The sequence below is a fragment of the Haemaphysalis longicornis genome, unplaced genomic scaffold (assembly GCF_048455015.1).
Source record: "Haemaphysalis longicornis isolate Haplotype H1 unplaced genomic scaffold, Haemaphysalis longicornis Haplotype H1 scaffold_11, whole genome shotgun sequence".
NCBI classification, from domain to species: Eukaryota; Metazoa; Arthropoda; class Arachnida; order Ixodida; family Ixodidae; genus Haemaphysalis; species Haemaphysalis longicornis.
In genome coordinates, this window is record NW_027526214.1 from 53,660,554 (window position 1) to 53,684,153 (window position 23,600).

At 49.3% G+C, this 23,600-nt stretch overlaps 1 protein-coding gene across 1 annotated transcript in view; it reads right to left on the bottom strand.

Annotated features, from left to right (window-relative positions):
- The window catches only part of LOC144160959 (TGF-beta-activated kinase 1 and MAP3K7-binding protein 1-like), a 73,494-nt gene that overhangs the window by 47,632 nt on the left and 2,262 nt on the right, over positions 1-23,600 (bottom strand). Inside the window, exons 3-4 of the mRNA XM_077692033.1 lie at positions 18,927-19,062; positions 16,327-16,434 (exon numbers count right to left, since the gene is read on the bottom strand). Coding sequence (XP_077548159.1) covers positions 16,327-16,434; positions 18,927-19,062 — 244 coding nt within the window. The remainder of the gene's footprint in view (positions 1-16,326; positions 16,435-18,926; positions 19,063-23,600) is intronic.

A 23,600-nucleotide genomic window follows, 5' to 3' on the forward strand; every position in this document is an offset into this window, starting at 1 on the left:
TTCAAATTTGCGGGCAATACACGAGAATTTTTGTTTCTTTCCCGGCAGGCTGGAAGTGGGGTGCGGATTATATGCTTGGCTCTAGCTTCTGGCGACACCACATGTGCAACACTGGTGCAGGTTGCATGTTCAAACGCGAAGAGAAAAATAGGAAGGCTGGAGACCCCTCACTTCATTTCATCCAGCAGCAAACAAGTTCTCTGTTTTTAGAACAATGCTCTGGAAGACAACTCATCTGATTCTTCCCCACTCTTTCAGCAGTTTGCTACAAAGATAGCTGTTTGATAGAAGGGCAGATTCACTGCAAACAAGCCTTGAGGAACACCCTAACTTTCTCACAGGTAGGCCCTCACACTACTACTTTATTTGTGTTCGTATATCAGGGCGTCTAGCAAATTATCATAACGAAATTCCCTGACTTTTCCAGGTTTTCCCTGACAATTTCAGGGAAAAAAATTCCCAGAATGCAGCAGAGGCGGGGACATATGTAAGACCATTAGCATAGAACACAAAGTCCTGTTTTATTTACAGGGCGCAAGCATAAGTTATTCACCACAAATTACAGCTGCTGACATGAGTGTGTACTATTGCACAAGGTCTATGCAAACACAAATCTGTTCTTGCTGCCTCAGAGCGTCGGCCATTGCACAAGGGTTCTCGAAGTGCACACCTTACTTTTTAAGAGCGTCACCTGTGGCAGGAGACTGGCTTCTGTTGGCGATCATCTAAGCAGCCTTTGCTTCTTTTCTTCTAGTTCTCTGACAACAGCAGCCACACTTTTCTCGTTTCTCTCAACACCCAACTGGACTCGCATTTCTGTCTTCTGAATCCGTTCGGGTTCGTCCAGTCCGGATTAAAGGAGCACTTTTTTGCCACTGAAGAGACCGTGAGTGAAGAGACTTCACGTGCGCAAGCACGATGCAAGCACAACGCCGATGGAAGGCAACGCCGTTCAGACAGAAGACCGAGGTCAAAAACAACAAAAGCACATACCCAGTGCGCACTATTCGAGGTTGCCAGGCCTACGAAGTCTTCGGACAAACTTTTTCGGGGCCAAACTTGTCAACCGTGGCGCTGCTACCTGCCCCACCAGCTTGGATTGGATTTGTCGGGTGAGCAGAGTCCGTGCTGCACTCTGGGTAGAATTTATTCATTTTTCACTCTATCATGCTCTCAGGTCATTTTCCCTGACTGGGTTAGCATTTTGACAATATTCCCTGACAATTCCCCGATTTTTCCCGGTGATAACCTTTCCCTGCCAATTCCCGGTTTTCCCGGTTGTTAGACACCGTGTATATATGCCATGGTTTCTCAAAGTGGGTTCCGCGGAACCTAGGGGTTCCGCAGGCCCCTCCTCAGGGTTCCGCGAGCCACTGATAAATTTTCCCTGGTTCCGCAGTCGCAAAGTCTTATATGGTGAACTTGAGGTGCGATCGACATAAGGAACCTCCATTACTCACGCCCGAGTGTCAGTAAGCACATCTCGGCGCATAACAGAAACGCGCGAGCTGCGCAATAAATCTCGCCAGCAGTTTGTAGCCAGCCAGACTCCGAAAACGGGCCACGTGGTTAAACTATTGCACTTGAATCTCGGCCTTATATTACCCCCATGCGCATTTCTCCTGTTTGGAGATAGGTGCCGCTAGCAGCGTACGCATTCGTGTAAAGTCGACGGGAAAAAAAACGATACCCTTGCTTGTTTTTGAATTTATTGCATGTTAATGTAGCATGAACGGAATGAAAACTGGCGGGAGTGGCGGGGGGGGGGGGGGGGGGGGTTCCTTGGCACCTAACGGAACTTAGCAGGGTTCCCTGGGACTAACATGCTTGAGAACCCCTGATATATGCTATGGTATTTCTGTTTTCCAAGTGACACCAAGCAGCTTTTCCATTTCCAGGTTCCTTGTGTCCACAATGATTCCTCTGCAGCACAAGGGACACGACACTGCCACAAAGCAAGCTGCGGGTTGTTTAAACTTGCCCGTCTGCTCCTGCTGAGGCGTGTGCCGCAAAAACAAAATACAATCGGCCTGGAGTGAGCCACCTTTTACTCTGCTTCAAGGGCCCCTGCAACGCTTTTCTTTCGGGTACTTTTCAAGCCTCAGGTCTCTTCTTCGTGTTGCGCAGAGATAGAAGCAAAAATAAGTATCAAGATCTACGCAGAAATGAAAGAGTTATTCCATTTTTAATTAAATCTACAAAAAAAAACAAACACGCAAATTAAACCTTGTCCTTTCTCACAAAACCCGGGGTACTGCTGCTCCCTCCAACTCTCACCGATGACGTCACATCCAGGGATCAGCGAGGGCAGTGAGAAACGGTGCGTTCCAGAAGATTTAAGCCCACGGTTATCTGACCTGGGAAGCTCGTGTCTGCGCTTGACACCGTCGTTCGGCAGCACCGCACCAGCCACGGTGATACAACGCTTACAGGTTGGAAAGGGCAGAGACCACCTGCCTGTTGCTGCGTGTTGCCAGGCTTATTCTTCCGAACTCTGCCATACCCTTCAAGCTATGCTTGGTGAATGGGGCGGCTGTTTGTGACAAGACTGACCGCCAAGAATGCCCGCAGTGATCCAAAGCGTGAAGTGTTTGTGCTGCCCTGCCACTGATGCGTGATGCAAAATCTACTTGTGCGTTCACAGAAGGGTGAAAAACAGGCGCGTGTTCAGAGTGAAAAGAAAAAAAAAAATTTCCCTCGCACTTCCCCGAGGGGGAGAGTGTGTAAGTGCGAATGCACGGTTGTTGATTGCGCGATTACGGTGGATATCGTGATCTTAATGAGTAGTCGAGAGATTACACACACGCACACAACTACAAAGAAAGATATTTCACTCGTTATTGCTAGTACCGTTGCCCGGTCCGCCATCACCGTTATCGAGATGCAGGACCAGCGACCGTTCTCGACGACGGCGCGCGCTCGACTAATACCCTCCCGCGCCACGCGGCCGCTACACGAGCGCCCGCACGCGTCGCAATGCGGAGCGCCCGCTACGCGAGCGAGAGCTCTCCCGCCCGAAGTGGAGAGGAGGCGCACAACACCCGCAGTCACTGAGCGGAGAGAGGAGGAGGAGAGTAGCGCGCGCCCATCTCCCCCCGTTGCTAGAGAAGACGAGGAGCGCGCGCACCCGCAGCTGTTGCTATGCGGACAACGGCGGCGGACGATTCAGGCTCGCATAAGAAGTGCATTCGCACTTAAAAAAGAAGAAGAAAGCCTCTACAAGGTCCAACCACCGACCTTCAAGATAAAAGTCTGGTATGGTAACCCCTCAGCCATTTGAGCAACGCACGAGCTCCCGTTTTTCAGAAACTCCAGCAGCGACAACATTTGCTTATCATGAACAGTCTTGCAGACCATACCCGTGATGCTCATACCCCTCGTTATAACGAACTCGCTTTACTCGAAATAACGCTTTATTCAAGATTTCTTATGGTCCCAACCCAAATGCACGCGCTTTAGGCCCCATTACTCAAAGCGCACAAAGAGCTGGACCCGCTTAGAGTGAAGTGGCAAGCGGAGGCGACCCAGCGGCGAGTCAGGGGTCAGCATGGTGGGTTAACAAGCTGGTGTTTCCCACGAGATTTTCTCGAGCCAGTCATGCTCGATTCACACCATCCGACTTCAAACAAACGGTCCAAAAGCATGGTAGGGTGATTGAATTTTATCCCTAGACATTGGTCAATGGCGTGGATGCAACGGTGGGGGAACACTGACACTCGAAGCGCGGAACGAGCAGTGCCGTCGACAGGAGGGCGAGGACAGGGTTTGAGACAGCCCAAAGAGATTTTGGAGCAGTTTTCGGAGCAGCAAAATTTCGATTTTGGAGCAGAAGAATCTTGATTTGGAGCAGGTAGGGACATTTAATACATCGTCTTGTGAGCTTAAAAAATCACAATTTCAGCAATTTGAAGGGTCAAGTATACATTCCAATCAGTTTTGAATACACAGATCACTCAAACAGCCTAATGCCCGTGCCACACGACACAAAAAATGGCATTAAGTGCTGAAGGCCTGAAGATGCCAAATGACATTAACTGGCCGGGCCGTGCGACACGCGAAAACGCAAAGGCATTAAATGTGTTAGGCATGATGGTGATCATGACCAAAAAGAGAAATTCACTCATATTTTAGAAGTCTTTAATGTAGAGAAAAACGCCTTAGAAGCGTTAAAATTGTTTTTTGGGAAAGAAAATTTTATGAGAAATAGTGTTTTCTTAAAAATGGTGGCAGCCGTTTCTAAAAGTGACTTCAGCATGCTGTCACCGGCCAGCGGTAGCCAAATCTGAAAAATTTAACACGAAGAGTAACGCGATGTTCTTACTTTTGCCTCTGTTCTAGTGAACTTCGTCTTCTTCAAAACTTCGGCACCAATTGTGCACAAAAAATCGTCACATTTGGAAGTTTAGCTACGTTTCCGCGTCAACACTCTGGTGGTGAGAGTTTCGTTGGTTTCATTTGGTGCTCATCGGGTTCGAGGGTAGGCAGATTTAAAGGGGCACTGACACAAAAATTTAGCATCTTGTTTTTTTCGTTGCGATAAGTAGCTAGTGACCTACTTATAACCTGTAGAAACCTCATTTGCTTCAGCGTGCGACGGTTGTTTAATTAGAGGGATTTTAAATGCGGCTAGTCGCAGTTTCGGTTTCAGCGAGTGCCGCGAAACGATGGATTTTGTGGATTTTGTGTGAACAAAGCTGACCACGTGACCGTCGGAGGGATATCACAGAGCAGAGCCGCCGTAGCACTGTCGAATCCGCATCGACGGCAGTTTCTGCGAATGCCCCCACGTACTGATCTCGTGAGGCGCTTAATTAAAAAGCGACCGTGGATGTGACGCAGGCGCTGCGAGTGCAAATGCTACCGCGGCTAAAGAACGACGCGCGACGCTCGAGGCGGTGGGTGGCAAGACGCGCGCTGGGAGCAGCCAGCCGGTCTGCCTACAGGTCCGCCTACAGATGTGTTCGGCTCAGCACTGCGGCGGATATTCGAGTGCCGCTCTCGTAAGCGGTGCAGATGACAATTTTTAATGCAACCCGCCATCGCATCATTAACTCCTTTCTCATTTAAGCCACTATGGTCGGGACTTGGGGACAATTTCGTGCAGCGGTAACAAGCTATCACTCGAGCTACCTGCGTCGGCCTGGGCCACTTCGCGGCCGTGGCCGCCGCCTGCACAGCGACCGTGCGGCTAGCTCAGTGGGCTTTTCGTGCCTCCGGCGCGTTTTCGCATCCAATGGTAATAAACAGTAATAGAAACAGAGTGCCTGGAATCGCTGTAGAACTTTGGTCGCGGCCAGCTGCCCGATTAGCTGACGAAATCACGGCGCCTCCGCCGCCAACGATCGGGTCGTTCGTTCTCGAGAGCAGAAGCTCCGCCCTCCGGCCCTCCGATTGGAGCGGCGAGCCGGGCGAGCCCGCGTAAAACGCCGGTAGTGCGGAAGCGGCAAACACAAACTCGTGACGTGTTTGGATGTTGTTTATTTACAATTGCGCGTGGTCCTCTGCTGGCTGCTCGGTAGCGTTTCGCACACTTCAAAATTGATTTTAAATATGTTCTAGGCTGTATTCGCCGCTGATATTTTGCAGATGATGTATATGTGTTCCCACCAATCTATCTCCGACGTTATCTCGCCTTCAAAATTTTGTGTCAGTGCCCCTTTAAGGTGTTCGCGAAGGTAAATGAGCTGTGCGGGACTCCTTAAACCAAAATGACATTAAAGTGAATGGCATTAGATTTTTGCGTGTAGCAGCAAATTAATGGCATTAAAACTTCAGGAATTAAGCATTTAATGTCATTTTTCATGTACGTGTGGCACGGGTATTACGCGAAAGAATTTTTAAAGAGTATCACAAAGTTCTAACTGCACTATCTTTTTCCTAACTGGTGAGATTGTGTTGTGGCTGTACGCAACACTGACAACAAAACTGCCGTTAACATTATCAAATTTAAGGGCTCTGCAATTGTGGCGTGTTTTTTTACCGTTTCAATGCTAAAATGATTATTTTTGTAATCCCAGGCTGCGTTGTACGAACGAGTGTAGTCAGGGCAACAGTTGAGCAACTTCGAGCTAACGGTCGCATAGCCCAACCAGCCTACCCGTTGCAGTCCGTGGGGCGCACGTCCACCCGGTGATCGTTTGAGTAGCGTTACTGTTTAGCCACTAGATTTGGGCATTAAATTTCACTTCGCATACATAAAGTGTTATTAGTCGCGTGCTATGGCAACCATGCAGTCCTGCAGCTATTGGGCGCTGCCTGGACAGGTCGCGGTGCCGCAGCGCAGCCCGCAACTTTCGTGCTGACCGTTCCCTCCCGGGCCGAGGCTCGCGATCGCGCTTCGAAGCATAGCAACACCTCAGCATTTTATAACACCACAACGAGCCAAAAAGTTCAATTCACGAACCCGATTACAGACGCACGCACCGCGTTTCGCACTCAAGGACAAACCACGCCGAAGTCGTAGGCCCCACATTTCAAAACTTCTTTTACGAGCTGCGCAACTTCTTGTAATCTCGCACCAATCTCAAACCATATCCCCGCGTTAACGTCACTGTTCAGAGCCACAATTGATAGAATGAAGAGACTGGAACCCAGCTGATAGCGTAAAATAAACCAGGGAAAATATCGGTGATGCGCAGTGAGCGCGTGAAGTAGGTAGTAGCAGGCAGATCAGGTGGCGGCCATGTTTGTAGCCACAGCGATGCCTATCGGGAAGGCCGTTTCAGCGAACCCGGACAGAAAGCCAATCGTGTTTTAGAAGCTATCGTTTGCTTCATTTCTTCAGTCTTTCTATTTTTGCCATTTCTGTGTTCGCAATTGACCGCCAATAAAAGCGGTCACCGGGATGTGGGAGGCTTTCGTCCCCGCCGGAACTGACATGAGTATCAAAATCCGTGCCTCTCAGGCTCTTCTGGAGCAGTTTGGCGCAATTTTCGCAATTTTCATGCTTTTGGAGCAGCTTGGCGCAGGAAAATGGAATTGTATCAAAAAGGCGCAGTATGCGCAGCTGTCTCACCCCTGCGAGGAGAACTTCTTGTTTAGCAAAGTTCACAGCTGTACACCTCGGGAAAAAATTGCCAGGTGATCATGCAAGGCCTCTAGTGCCAAACCGGCCAGTTTTCATGATTGCGTTTTTGAACTAAACAAACACAACCTCAGACTCCAGCCCCGGCATATGCGGCGCTTTCCAGCGTAAAACTCTCAGAGCGTTCCGTGACGCCCCTACCTCCCCCCTATAAACGTGGCCACTGCCTTGCCCTCCTCATTCGCTTGGCAGTCTGCGAGGCGTTCGAGTGCCAGTCACTGCTGGTCCAATTGGAGCAGGGGTTGCTCGCGCCCGGCAAAAACATGAAACAGCCAAAGCTCGTTGCCTTTTTTGCACCCGAGTAAAGTTTTGCTTTACTCAATGCAGTGAGTTTTTATTCTTTCCACTTGTAGTGCAATTGAATCTCAGCTACTTTACCTTTTCTCGTGTGGTCGCTTATATCGCAATACCGCTTGTAATGAGATTTGTCGCCGTCCCGCTGATTTCGTTATGACGAGGGATTACAGTACTTCGAGAAATTTAGCCAGAACTCCCTCGTTTAGCTCAGCAAGCCGCCACACAGTCACAATCTCCCCAACACAGGCCGAGTTGGTGGTCATGAAAAGGGCGCACCACTGGCATTACAGTTGGTTTTGGTCATGGCTTCCCAACAGAAACAGCTTGGCTCAATCTGCATCACGCAAGCCGACTGCTACCAGAGGAAAAAGGTGCGGTTGTGTTTCGGTGAATGGAACGGCGCTTGCCAGGGCAAAAGCACGTCCCCAAACGTCGAGACGGCCGTCTGTTTTGGGGTGCTCACTGACTACACCACTTGTTGCACCAGCGCTGATGTCTGCCAAGGATAGGCGTCGCCACATACAATTCAGGCGGGCGATTTTGGCACGCACTTTAGCGAAGCACGCAGATGCCAGGCAATGCGGAGAGCGGTTCATTGCAGCACAGCTTCAAACGGCACACAAGCAGTCGAGGCAGGCAGCACTGCCTGCCCTGCAGTTAAATCTAAGATTTTATGCTTCCTTTAAGGGGGTACCGACATTAATTTTCAGTGCTAACATTATTACACAGTTCGCTTCCCTTACTGGAGAAAATACCCTGGCTGAAATATGAGCGGCCTGCGACACGTGGAACATACTTCCATTTGGTCTGATTTATCGCGCCGACGGAACAGCACACGGAGCGGTGCGCAGCCAATGGACATCAGCGTGACGACACTCCATGGTGGAAAGGAAGTGATGTAGGCCTGTGCCTCCAATGCTCATCATAATCTCGTGACGTCACTTCACAAGTGGGGCCCGGCAAGTGGTGCCAGCGCATTCACAAAGTGATGCACGCAGCCAGAGCTACAGGCACAACCGCTGCCCAGAAAGGCACGGGAAAGGGGAGCCCAGAATGGCAACACAAGTCACCATCAGGACTTGTATTGAAAGCGGTCACGAGATTTCTGCTGCACTGCTACGCCTGACACCTTCAGGCAGCTCAGCTCGGGCAGCAGGCGGACGAAAGAACGCCTCCACCGGCCTCCCCAGTGTTTTGACGTCTGCACAAAGCGGTGAGGTTACAGCATGCTACACGGGAGAGGTGTGTCGTTTGGGCCCGATTAGGGGGGTCCCTTTTGCGAAGAAAATTTCTGCCGAGGAACTCCTGTTGCAAACAGCGCCCCTGGTGGCTGCTGCTTACCAGTTGGTTTCGGAAGTTTCGTTTGTAAAATTAATCCTTCTTTATTGCCCTAAATAGTCTTATTTCTTTATTTCACGATATAAAGTTTTATGAAACCCATCAAATAACTGCTTAGTTTAATTTAAAGACTTATAGACACTGCAGTGAGGTCATACCGTAATTCTGTCACATGTGCCCTCCGTGATGGAAGCGTGGGAAACCAAAATGGGATACCTTTGAATTGTCATATTCAGAAGTTTCGGATGTGGTGTAGGCAGTGCTGCATTTGCTTGTATTTGTAGACGTAAAAACTGAACAACTTTCTTATTTCCGCACCAATCCTGATAATTCTTTTGTAGCGTAAGCTACACTGGCCGAGGTTGAGCAGTTGCGCGTGGGTCGTGAAGGGCCATTCTGCGCAAGCGTGAAGAGCGTCGGATTGGTTTGGATTGATTTGGCTTGGACTAAATTGGATTGTGTTGGATTGAAATCCAATCCAATTGGAATATGGGTGTGTAGAGTATGGAGTCTGCACATTCGCCGGTCTGCGCATTCCAGAGGAGTGACGTCATAGCTGCGGCAGACACTCTGGCGCCCAGAGTTACTCAATACAGACAGGTGCGAAACTCCGCTTCAGAATCCGAGCGGCGCTAGCCCCCTGCTCTGTGGAAGCCGAGGCGCAAGTCGACGTGTGCGGCACCTAGGAGATAAAAACTGAACTTCGCTAGGCTATTATTATTCAATTTTTTTTTTGTAAAATAAAGCTTGCTTTTTAAATTAAAATACATTAATTACGTGAAATGTACTTGTGGTTTTGCGGGCTTTTCTTTTTATGACTTACAGCAGCAGCCGCAAGCACTTGAGTACTACTTCAACGTCCCGCCGACAGACGACAGGCTAGTCAACTTGCCCCGTGCTTGTCCCGGTGCAGGGGGGCAACAGAAGACCGGCTTTTGATGCATGGGGCCTATGGGGAGTTTCGCAACTGGTATGTATCCACTAACTCTGCTGGCGCTGGCGCGTGCCTAGCTGCGCGCCTTCGTTGTGCAGTAGCCAAGTCTGACGCTGCGCCGGAGCCGCTTGATAGCCGTTTCACGTGGGTCCTGGAGAGCCGTGCTGAGGAAGGAGCCATGCGCGAGGAGCAGTGACTGGACTGGACTGGATTGGATCGGTTTGGAAATCATTAGCTAATCCTAGACAACCAGGAAACCTAAGAATAACCAGCTGAACCTTAGCTCACACTACGTATATCCTGGCACGGCCAAGCTAAGCCACTGATAATTTTTTTCGTCTGTCATGCCGACCGAGAGAACCACCAGATGGCCTCCGATCTCGACCACTTCGAAGAAATGCTAGAAACACTGTATGACATTGAATGATCTGTTATGATAAACACAATGTGTGTCATGTTGGCGCGATGAAACAGGTGAACAGCCGCACTGGAGGCCTAGGGTGGTGAAGAGCCGGTAGGTCATATCCCGCTTTACGGCCGCCCAGAGGCAGGATGTACCACCGTAACTACACGGTTTTTTCGTCTGTATCTGAACCACATGGAGAACTGACAAAGGGTCTGAAAAGTACCTGTAAGAAAAGTGTCGCAGGGGCCCTTTAAGGAGGCGGCAGAAATTTGTGTAATTCATCGTCACCACCACCAGCCTGTGTATGCCCACTGCAGGGCAAAGGCCTCTCCCATTAATCTCCAATTACCCCGGTCCTGTGCCAACTGTGACCAATTTATCCCCGCAAACTTCTTGATCTCATCTGCCCCCCTAACCTTCTGGCGCCCCCTGCCACGCTTGCCTTCTCTAGGGATTCACTCTGTCACCCTGTTACTTCAGCTTCACAAAAATACTGCCGGCAGAATCCCGGGCTACCATGCATTGCTCCCCACTTCCAACAGCTGTTAGGTCGAGTGAGACTGCATCCTTTTTTTTCCCCTTTCCTGGCACACAATCTCGGGCTCACGCTTCCCAGCACATGTGGAGAGAGAAAGAGAGAGAGAGAGAGAGTAAAACTTAATGCAAAGCGGCGATGTTACTTGAGCGATTGCCATGGCTTGCTACAATGCGCGTGCCTGAAACATAGAGATAAAAAAAAAAACTCGCCATAAAAAAAATTCCTTGGCCATGATAAGTTAGGATGGCAGCAGCCGTCAACCTTCACGGGTTCTATGAAAAACATCATAGCCGTCTTCGCCGTAGCTGTTCTCCCTGTAGCCGCCACCCCCATGAGGTGTGCCCAACATTTGGTGCACTCAAGTGCACTCACAATGCTGCACTTTGTGAACAATGCCTCTGCGGCCAAGCTTTCCGGGATGTCGTCCCAGGGTTGTCTCGACACCCCCTTCAATGCGAGTGTTTCTCTCATCAATGCCGGTTTGGCCGAAGATTGCCGCGCTATCAGCCACTAGCACAACTCTCTGTTCAAAGGTGGCGCTACAACATCTCTACCGCCGAAACGGCACCAAGCAGGCACACTTGAACTGCGAACCTGATGAGGAACACTGACCAAGCACGACCAAAATGGCAGCCTCCTGATTGCACTTCGGTTGGCTATGGCTGCAGATACTAGCGGCAAACATACTCTCTCTTTAGCACATCCCTCAAAGGGCACTGTGTGCAACTTTTCCAGTTTGGACAAGTGCTTGGTGCATTTCATACGAAGCCGACCCATTACGTTTCCCTCCATCCAGGCGTCCTTTAGTGCTGAGCCAATTCTGAAAGGGCTACAAAAGGGCTGAAACTGAGTGGAATGGACGCCGTGTTCATCCCCATAGCCCCCTGTTCGTTGGACAACATGCTGTTGCGTGGCAGCTGGGCTCTCTTCCCTCGCGTTCTTCTTTTTCTGGCCGCTGAAAAGAAGCCTCCCCTTGGATTCGGCTACGAGCTGGTGACTTCACTCCCAGAACCACGCTGGTTAGGTAGCAGCTTTGGGGAAGGGCGTGTGCACATCAGAGCCTGCACTGCTAAAGACATAGAGTTTCATACTAATATACACTAGAGGGGACACTGGCGCTAGTGTCTATGTGAGCCGTTGATCGTCTGCTTCAACCCCCATGAGGGCGGCCATGCCAGATAGACGTGTGATTTTCGAACTTCGCTTGACTATGCCAACATCTTGACTTGACTCGAAATATCTTTTTTAAATTGAAAAGCTACAACTAATGTTTATTACAGTATAAATTATTAGTCGCATGAACAACTTGTACGATACGTTAAGTTTTAATTAAGGTTTAGAAGTACTCTTTTATAAGAGGGGAAGTGATTTGTGAACGGCATACGCGGCTGAGTTTAGCGGTTTAGCGGAGCCGGTGATTCGGCAGCGAAGCGTCTTTTTTTTTTTTAGTTTTTTTTTTTTTTTTTTGCTTGCGAGTCGGCGGTGGCATGTGTCTGCTGAAGGGCCGCTGTACAGCGTTAAATTTCGTTCTGGAAGACTACGAGTAGCGGAGCGACGCGTCATATAACCCCAAGTAAGTATACACGGTTGTTGTTCATTTCCACTCATAAGTGTAACTGTTGTCGCCTTACCCGACGTGCGGTCGGCATGCTGACAAAATCGTGAAAGGATGCTGAGTAACAGCTGATCGCTTGCTTTGGTGCCTTAAACAAGCCATAACGGCCAACTCGACCACGGAACTCGACCATACCACCTCTGTTCGTCGCTAACACGCAGACGATGTTTTATTGACCGGATGGTTAATCGCGTTCTTTGTTTGTTGTACTATTCGTGTATTCTTGATGTCTTGACGCACTGTAGAGCTGTTTCTGTGAGCAAATGTTAATTTTATATGTTGAGAGCGACAAACGTAGGAAACAGGGTATCTTATCAGGCCACACAGCGAAAAAATTCTCGTACTTCATTCGTGTTAACCTTCCAGAAGACGGCCTCGTCTTGCTAAGAGCGGCAGGCATGCAGGGCGTTCTGGAGCAGTGGGCTGCATTTTACGGGAGTTCCTAATTTTGTGAAAATTCCCGTGTAGAATGTTTCTATTAGATGACCAATAACGCGCACTGATACATCTAAGCACCGTGTGTGTACATTACACGCCCACAAGTACCAATCATCACCTGTCTAACCGAGGTCTCACGCCCAGATATAACCAGGTAGCGCAACCAGGTACGCGTGTGAAATTGAAGGCTCTCTATTTTTTCCAGTGCCTCTATACAAGCGTGCCGAAGCGCAGGAACAGTTTGAAATTACGTGCGAAGGTGTCAAACAGCGTAAATGTTGCTGATCAGACGGTGCTTGCCTAAATAGCAACTAAATAGTGCCTCTGGGGTACCATTTCCATAATACACAAGCTGCCTTCATGCATTCGTTGTTCCGTAGCTGTTCGACAATAAGTTCAAAACATTTACTCATTTTGTGTGGTTGTTCAGTCTTGAATAATCCAACTGCTAAAGTCATGTCTTGTTAAAGCACGACCTCTGAAAACATTGTTGGCGTCCTGTGAGTTCATTGTATGTGCCTTCTCTTTGGTTTAAGTAATGACTTCAGTGTCAGCACGGCAGCGCGCAGCTGATTGTAACTGTGTGTTTTTATGAGAAAGCCAGAGTCATTGAATATGTTATGTTGCTGGAACCCTTTTTGTAAATAAGCATGCCAGTGTGCTGGATTTTAAGAGTACATACTTGTGCTCTAAATATCTGTACAAAAGCCTTGCAAAACCTTCAATGATGCCATCCATTTCGATACAGGTCCCAGCTGTGTCAGCAGTGCAAGGAGCAGACCAGCAGGCAACACAAGAAGCTGCACCAGGCATGCAACCAGTTTCCAAGTCAGGATCATTGGATGGATCATCAGCAGCGCAAGACAAGGCCAAGCTGCCAAAAACACAAAAATTCTAGCAAGGGCCACCGTTGAAAAAGCAAAAGGGCTTGGGGAGAGGTTGATTGCAGCCTACGATATGTAAATAGTAAAAACAATCCTGTACATTCAGCTGCACAATAAAGAGAAAAACAAGTGGTGAGGAAAGTGCCTTGTAGTGCATGGAAGATGTTCTTTGAATCTTGCTTGTTAGGCACTCAAGATTCAAACTATTTTTCTCGGGTGCAAGAAAATTAGTTGTTCGAAACCATCCATTGTATGCATAAATGTGACTTATAGCAGTGGTTTCATTTGCGACAGCCTTGGCACAGCATGAAACCAACTTCATTTAACTACCATGAGCAGCCATTTGAAGACTTGTGTACGTGCTTATTGAACTGAAAGAATGAAGTGGAAGTATTCTGCGTGGTATTTTAGCCCACTGTGTTCCAAAGTGGTATTCACTTGAGGGACCCTGCTGAGGAGGACTGTGTGTGGTGCCAATGACTGTGAGAGAGCTGGCACGTCCTCACTGCCCATGTAAATCTCCATTGAAGCCAGGTTTTATTGTGCACCTTTCACAAACTTTTTGTGGCGCCGCCACCTCCTCCAGCAACATATTCATGAAGGTGTGACGTAGGGGATCCGCTTTCACCACGCGAATGTCAGTTAAAACTTACATTATACGTTGTGGCTGCAGTGTTTTGTTTATGCACCTGTGATGTCTGCCCAAACAATGGATTGAAAAATGTTAAGCTGCCCTTTCCCATCTTGCACTGTCAGTATGGCTCAAAAGGTTCTGATCAGTGGGGTAGAAGGCTGCCTCACCTACTTCTGGCTGTTATCAAGTTGCATATTGTATCCACCCACTGCTGTTCACTGTGGCTGTATATTGTCATGCCGAGTGTACGCTGTTTTAAGACCCTTGTTTTGTTCGTTGATCAGATATTGTTGCCCTGCTTCTACTGTGCTGGCAGATGCTGATCGAAACACTTCTGCTCTACAGCTATAAGCTTTTCTAGGGTTCCTTTCATGCAATCTTTTTACCGTAACCTAACGTCGCATTTGTTCGCCACTTACAGTAACCATTTTGTTGATTCCTGCATAAAGCAGCCTGCGTACATCAGTATGCTGGTTGCGAAAATGGCAATGCTGGTAGGTAGCTACAAACTAAATCCTGGTACCAATATGTTCACAGTGGCTCTTGGATGGGACAATAAATACATTGATGCGACATGCTTATGCCTTCACTCATTTTCACTGCATAGTTTGCATGTTTGCTGTTCACCAGCCTTCAAAATTTTAAAGCAACTTCCTCAAGGTAAGCTTGCACTCTTGCTTTTGATGTATTAAGCAATGCTGTGCTTTTATTATTAGTGTTACAGAGTATGACTGTGGTGAGGGCTTTTTTATAAATGAGTGAAACGGAATTCTGCACTTTGCTGTTGGCACAATAAATTCACACAGTACTCGCCTAGTGCAGTCGCCAACTTTTTCTCTGTGCTCAATATGCCTGTCTCCAGGCGCTCAGCCAGGGTTCCACTAACGCAAACAGTTGCTACAGCAACACCTGCCACTGGATGGGGAACACTGTGACCAATGTAGACTCGCAGCGACTTCATTGAATAGCAAGCATGCATGCCGGTGATCGCCTCATATGGCTTCACCAGTACATAGCTATGTAAGCCATAGTTTATGGCCCAAAAGTACTGGTAGGCCCCAGGCAATCATTTGGCCGCGTTCTGTTGCAATAGGTAAAGCCATTCTACCGTTGCAGAGGTACATTTTCTTCCCCTGTCTGATACTGCACTGCATATACAGAGTATTCATTTCATTACATTGTTTTTACCTTCAGCTTCAAACACCCCATATGCGTCCATGGTTGCGGGCGGTCACAGCGATTGCGCGTGAGCCTTGGTTACACCGGTGAATACACGCAGCTGATTAGCAACGGAAAGGGACTGTGTCGGCTGTGTTGTGCTTGCGGGAACAGCCTAGCAGACGACGGTTGCACTGGCGGAATCGTCCTATGCAAGCGGCCTACCCTCACTTGTTCCGCCGCTTTCTCCCCCGATAAGGTGCCGACCCACCCGCTGGTGGACGCTCCCGCAACATTAAAAAAAAAAAAAAAATCACCGGCTGTGCACACATACTTACTGCTGATAAAAGATTTTTATTTGTCTTCGGCGCTACCGTGCTCGTGTTATAATCGCAAGCGTAGTCATGAATGCGGCTAGGATGGAACGCACTACCCGGCGCGGAGTGCTTCCCGTATCCATTCATTCCAGCCGTGCAGTATTTGCGCACTGCAGCCGCTGGAATCGAACGCCAACAGCAATTCTGCCCCGGAATTCCATGCCCGGAATGACCCACCGACGCTTTCGACGCCGAAACCGAAACTGACGGAGCGGAAAAGTACGAAGCCTAGTACATATAACAATCGTCAAGCCTCAAGTTAAGCCAAGTTCGAAAATCACGAGTCTACGTCACACAATCAGCTCCATGGGGGTTGAACGATTGCAGCGCCAGTGTCCCCTCTAGTTTCATTAGTATGAAACTCTATGGCTAAAGACAGGCACCAGAGCAATGTGGGAAGCTGCCAAGTAGCCCCGCAGCACCTCTCTGCCCTTGCCTGTCCAGGAGGGGCATTTTTTCTTCTACCTGGACTGGTGCAGGCCAGTGCCACCCGAGTGCTATACTTTGCTTGAAACAAAAAGGCATGAACCCACGCTGCTTGCACCAGAGCAGCGAGTGCAAGCACTCAGAGGAAAACAGCTCCAGTGGGGGTGCAGAAAAAGAAGAAGAGGGGGGCCACCTGCCTGGTCGGAGGCCCGGAGCAGCTCGTCTCGCCGGTTCAGGTTGGGCTCGAGTCCCTGCAGCCAGGCGTCCTGCACTGCCCCGAGGCTCTCGCACAGGGCGTCCCGAACCTGCACCAGGGCAGGCCGACAGCCGCTCCCTCCTTCAACGGCTCATCTCCAGTCCACTGTGCACTGCCGACTGGCAAAGCGGGCCACACGGCACTGGCGGGGCCCAGTGAGGAAACGAGCCTCCAGCAAGCCACCCAAGTGCTGGTGGTTTCAAAGTGCCCACCCCCACCACACAGGCAGGCCCTGAAGAGCCATGGTCCAGTTAATAACGATGCGCAAGTTACTTTGTGGCTTGCAAGAAATCTGCACGGAGGCAGAGGAGATGCGGCGAAATCACCTTTTTTTCCCCTTGTCAATACGTGGCTTGTCTATTGGCAAACAAGAGACCAAAACTGCCTTCAAGCCTAAACGACCTGCACAGCTCGTGAGATCACAAATCAAATTAGCAGGAAAACGCTTAGACCACAGCAAAAACTCACGCATAATAGCATACCCCCCTCACAATCAAGCACAGCAAGCCCTGAGGGCAGTGGTGCAACACTGAGCAAGCTAAAACCACTGGGGCCTTGTATGACACTATGTTGCATGGATTTTCCGCCAAGTGCACGAGCGTGCATGGTCTAGACATCGTCTGTGAAGGTCAGCAAGTGGTTACTTTATTGCCCTCCCCTCAACTCTGCTTACTCTGCACCGAGTGAGAGCACTCAAGGCCATCTTCCTTAACCCCCCCCCCCCAGAGTAAATTCGACAATGTTTTGCAAGTGCATCCCAGAGAGTGCGGAGGCCCTAGTCTGAAAAAACGCAGCAGGTAATGGGCAAGGCACCCGCCTCAGTTCACACAACGAAGACCAAAGGTGACACGCACAATGGGCACCCCAGCATGAGCACACAACACTCCCGTTGCCTGTGCGGAGCTTCCCTTGCAGTGGCTAACCTTGCCGTTTAATGTGCCGCTGAACCTCCCTGCCGAAGAGACGCTCGGATTTCTCTCCCGTCGTCCTTTTAGTTCTTCATCGGGTACGTGCCAAAATTGGCCTCCACACTCGTGAATGAAGGTTTTTGGCGACATGCAACCACTGCTGGCAACAAGGGGCCTGTAGAACTACCGGGCGGGGCCATCAAGACAGAATACAACTGTGTTAAATTGGGAGGAACAAGCGTTTGGTCAGCCACTCTGCTCTTTTGCAGCCACGGAAGACATTTTTTCCACCCAGAAACACGAAAGAAATAATCAGACACTTTCAAATCCTGTGCTGCAGCGACGTATTACGGGACAGGGTGAAGTAATGTGCGCTGGCACAAAACACATAGCTATCACTGCACATTTACATTTAAGTGATATGATCCATAGAGTTTCATACAATAACAACTATAATCTGGAGCCAGTGTCAACGTGAACCCCGAGACAATGCTTACGCTTCGACGGGAGTGACGGGTAGTTCTGGGACCGGATTGAAGCGGGCCTATGGCTGTGCAAATTGTGTTTTTTTTTTTCAACGAAACTCTTATTGCGCTATTCACTGTTTACAAATTGCACGGCAAACAAAAAAGTTAGTCACCAAAAACTGGTTTTGTGTGAAATAAAACGGCGCATTTAAATAGAAATCAAACACGGAGTCAGGAGGTTTGCGAAGTACATTCGCCATTTGCCGCCAATTACAGCGGAACACGGACTTCTCCAACAACGCTTGTAGTTTTTAATATTAGGAAAAGCATTGTGCTCCTAAAAAAAGAAACTGATTACTTTTTGGAGTAGTTGTTCTAGTTTGAATTAGCGACATTCATCAAGCAGCGTTCCTATCAGCCGCCGGTACTGCTGGTCTAGAGGTGTGGCTGTTCCAAGCAATTCGCAACTGTCACCAGCTTCGAAAATACATTTTTCTGCAAACGAGCAGCGCAGCAACTCTCAATTCGCAGGCAACTTTGCCGCACACACCGCTGTCATTTGCGTTTTTGTGCTCGCTGTGCCGGCAATGATTTGATAACCCACCTGATTCGCAACTCTGGTTGTAAAACATTCCACTCAGGGTGGCGTCAGTGTGCACGTGGCACACAGTTCAAGGAGAAGCTTATTTTTCAACGCTTCTTCCAACACCCTGCATAGGCAAGCAAATGTGTTCATGCAAATCCAAAACGAAAACGGAACTGCCTGCACGATTCAATCCATAGCAACTTCGACAAGCCATCGAGCGCCAATCCGAATCCAGAACTACCCGCCACGCCCACTGCGGCAAACGATCGCATCGCCAGACTCCTCTCTAGTTGCTATTGCACGAAACTCTACGATATGGTCGAAGTAAACTAGAGGCTCCACCACCATTGCCCGGTTACGTTTCTCGGCGATGGCCTCGGGTTGGCAGCTGCCACTGCACAAACAAGGTTCCATGATGTCGCAGACACTTCGACAGGAAGGTTCGCCTGTTCTCCTCTCTATTCGTGCGAAGTTTGCGACAGCACTGGCGTCACTGCCAATTCCCACGACTTGCCCTCTGTCTCCGAGGACCCCTTCCCAGCTCTGCCCGCGACAGAGTCGGGAGGAGGAGGGGACCCACCTGGCTGGGCTGGGTGGCGTTGGGCAGCCGCTTGGCGAGCTCCCTGGGCAGCCGGCGCTGCACGAAGGGCAGCAGCCACCGGGGGCTGCCCACCCCCGTGGGGCACAGCAGGCAGCTCACCCGGCCACCGCCCACCCTGCACGCACGGGGGGAACCCACGTCAGGGCTGCGGGACTGTCGACGCCCCCCCCTCCGTGCCCGGCCAGCAACAACCCGCCGGGGATAACGTGGCATCACGAGGGAGGCACGCAAGGAGCGCGTTCGGGAGGTGACCTCCAGCACTGCTGCCGTCTCAGAACGGTGCAAGGCTGGGAACTCGAGGCTCGTTGATTACCACTGCTGTCCTACCATTGACTACGCCACGTGCCAAGCTGCAGGCAAAGGGAAAATGCTGCCATCACGCAGGCACATTCCAACTAACTGTCACTGACACTGGCAGTGATGATTTGGGGCGAGAACATGCAGAGCATACATGTACGCGTGTGTACGTATCATCATTACACGTTTCATTGCTGCAGCATACCGTATACTACTACAAACATGTTGTGCTACTTTTACCCCAACACTTGCTCCCAGGTGAGAGGGGCTGAAGAGAGCTCGGTATACCGTGTGGCCACGCGCATGCCTCCCCTGGTGTGTCTGAATGCACCCGCTGTGCCACTCTATGTCCTTACCCATTCCTCCAAAAGGAAATTCAACCCTGGCATTACAGTGAAGCCTCGTTACCAGAGACGCGTGCTCGTAAGAGACACCTGAATGCAAACGGTCTGGTTGGTTTTCCAGTGTTCGCCACCTTACCAACATCGCACACAAGAGGCCTTGGTTACAAGTGTACCTGCCAACGTGGGCACCCCAAAAATCAGGAGACGACGAATGCTGGGGGTGCAGCACGTGTGACCTGCCTGGGCCTACCAGATCAGCCCTGATTGCAAGGCCACAGTCTGCAAACTAAGCAAGCTCAAAATGGCGTTGCTCTTGGCCAAGAAATTCTCCATGCTCCCCAGCTGCAGAGCGGCGTGAACACAGTTCCAGTGCTTCGTTGTTGCCAATGCAGTTTCGTATGGTTTTTCCCTCCGTGCGCCACACTCACATCATATGCACAGGTCTTGCCAAACTCAAACACTGCTCGCCTTTCCAGGGTGGCACAAAACACGGAAGTTATGTAATACAGTGGAACCCCACTGATACGCCCCCCGAACTTACGACGACCCGCTTCTTACGACAGATCACCACGGTCCCGGCAAACTCCCCATAGAAACAATGCATTATAAACCCCGATGATATGACGCTCCCGTGCATGCGGTCCACTTCATACGACAGACCCTGGTGCGGATAAACCAGCGTTCTTCCCATATTTCACAGCGCTTCGCCGCCTCAACCAGACCTATAATAACACCGGATGGCTCGGGTGTCGCGTAGCGCGCGGCGCTTGGCTGCCGGGCTAGCTCGGACGCATGGAGGGGAGGGGCCACAACATAGGCGTGGCTTTTTTAGGTTGGGAGTTCAGCTACAGGTTTGCAACCCATGAGAGAATGCGCTCTACATAGTACTTTAAATAATCTCTTAGCCCACCTGTCGCATGAGACCGTCTACTAGGCCGGCATTTACCCGCACCACGGTTGTACGACACCCCAGTCATACGACACTTTCTTGCGGTCTCTTGAAAGTCGTATTACCAGGGTTCCACTGTACAACACCTCGAAAAAAGCTACAAAGCTTCAACGAAGCTATGTTGTGAGCGGAGCTACAAATAAGGCCTACAAGCACGCTATGCCTACATGCTCACTAAACTCATGTGGCTTGCATACGACTTCCACTGAATTCGGCTGGCTACCGAATTACGAATTACGGACCAGTAATGTTGCTTGATGTGTTTTCTTTTCTTTTTTAAGCGGAGCAGTCTGGGCAATTTTCTGGGAGATTTATGAGCATTCCCGTACAATAAGGACTGTAGGTCCCTCGGCAGTCCCTCAGGCAAATCACGAGCGTTGCCAGGTATGTAACAGCAGACATGTCTCCAGGCCCCTTTAGGGTCCCTTGCGACAAGGTTTTTCTGCACAGTTAACTCTTTCACTACGGCGCCATAGGCCATCGGACGTCAGTGTCCGATGATTTCAAATGTCTCGCGAATGCTAAGAACGGCACCTGTCGGACAATTAACGCCATCTGGCGTATTTATTGACAACTCATTTTTCGATTTTATTATGTTTTGCTGATATTTCGCGCGCAGAGACCGCGCCAAGAGTGAAATTTGAACCCACGGTAGGGGGCAAGTAGGTTGAAAACGGCATCCCGCTGTATTTATAAACAAAACGGGCTTCCTATCTGACGACTGCAGCTTTACATTGATGTGTGGGGTCTGGACAACGTACGGTAGGGATATTTTGCCAAATGCGCCGCGTCATATCGCATTATCACCTTCATGATAGCCTGACATTCATGTCAGATTACCGCTACGGAGTGATGTGCGACACTTCTCAAGAGCGCCGAAATTTTTTTTTTTCTAGTTTGTTACCACTAAAGTGAAAGGGATTTTGTGTCAGAACACAGAGAAGTGTGCTTGGATGCATGACCGACTTACACTCGAGTGGCTTCAAGGAGTGGCACAGCCGTCAGTTCCGCTAGTTTGACGGGCCAACAAAAATACAAAACTTGGTGTACAGTGTTGATATATATATTGAATCATAGCCAAGAAATGTAGGAACAATTTGTATATCTTAGAATTCCTAAAATAATTTTTAGGCTCATTACAATCGCGTATATATGTTGCGTGTATATTTTTTTTTGCATTTTTTTTCTGATTATTTGACTAATAAACTGTAAGTAATTGTACCTTTCACAAAACTGCTGGTACGTGTTTGTAAGAGCAATGTATAAGCTACAATTGCATGCATAGCATTCCACTAGCTCAAGAGAAAAAAATAGTTTCGTGGAAGCACTCAAAATCGGCCGTTTTTCCGCCGTAACGAAAGAGTTAAACCTGGATGTAACGAACCTCTATGCAACGAATTCCTGGAATGAACAAAGTTTTTCCATTCCCCATTGCCAGCCCCATTGAAGCCCATGTGTTTGCGACCTCTATGCAATGAAACGTCGCAGCGGTGAACCCTGATGTAATGAAGTTGGCCAGCTGATCAGTCATTGGTTTTTGCACTTTGACTCACAAATCGACCGGAGAAATGAAATAATCTAGCGAATCCTAGCACTACCGTAAAGAGCCAGCAGCAATGAAAACACCTTGAATTGCCTAAACACAAAATTCGCCATGACGATGATGATGAGTTGGAACGGAGGGGCTAGCACCATCCCGTGGCTGGTGTAGCAGTCACTTCTGGTTGTGCTTGTGTAGCATGGCACCTCACTAGCTAGCAAGAGTAACTACCCTTCCCGTTTTTCTTTCATCTGCACCGCAAACTACGGCCCATTTCCACATCTGAGTGCGATTTCGGTGCCAGATTAAGTTTTGAGGTGCTAGGCCGTCCTGTTGGCGGCGCGTAGTCGCGCGTCTTCACTTCTGTCTCTGGCATCGGCTTGTCGGTGACGAGTGCTGCTGCTAGAGAGAAAAAAGTTGTGTCTTTTCAAGAAAAGCGCACAAGTTTAAATGCCGTCTCCGCTGGCGAGAAAGACGAGTGTTGCCGCCTGGTACAGAATCCAAGCTAGCACCCTCTCAGCAATTTTGAGTGCAGCAAAGAGCACCAAGTTCGCAAAAAGGCACCCTTTGAGCGCAAGTTCGGTTCTCGTAACATGTTAAGGCTCCAAAAAGTGCCAGAAGGCAAGAGTGATACTGAAGTTACATTTTTTTTTATTACAGGGGTAAGCAACCTTGCTTTTTTGGAACACCATGTACTGCCTAAGCTCGTGCGAAAGCAGGAGGCGCAACTCATGCAGTTTTTCGCTTTGAAAGAAATTCATGAAGGGTGACATGACATCACCTGCATTGATGTCTAGCATTATGGCTTCGTTTCAACTTCAATCCCGTGAACCTTTACTCGAAGCCTGCGTGCAACGAAAACCTGGATGTAACGAAAAATTTCAAACTTTTGTCACCTTCGTTACATCCAGGTTTAACTGTATTTCGTTTGCAGATCAATTTGCATTAGGCTAATCACAACACCAGTTTTTATCCTGGATTCCCAGCCACTAGCACATGGGGGCCACTGAAGCCAAGAAAGAAGAAAGACCTTCGTATAGTGGCTCCAGGGGCTGTCTGCGCCAGTCAAGCCCTGCCGAACAGGAGCACTTGCAAGCGAAGGTTGCGCCACTGAACAACAAAATACGAGCACGTTCCAATTCTGCCCACCTCTGTGAGGAGCACTCCCTGCGTGCCCTTTTGCGCCCACTGCAATTGCACATGCACAAAGGCGGAGAACCAAGAGCATGGCCACCAGAAGGAACTCTTGCGCGAAGGGGGTTGACGTGTGCAGCGTACGGCCAGGCTTCACTTTTTCTTTTAGGATGGCACAAACTTGATGTTTAAATCCAACTTTTATTCCACAAAATCGAGGCTGGGTAGCGTTTTATTTCCCGCTAAAATCGATGGGCGGGAAATAAAACGTTTCTTCGACAAACTGATGTCCACCTTGAAGGAGCCCCCATTAAAAAAAAAAAAAAAAGCTACAAAGCACCTATGCCCTGACGTGTTTCCTATGTGTGCAAATCCTGCAGATTGACAAA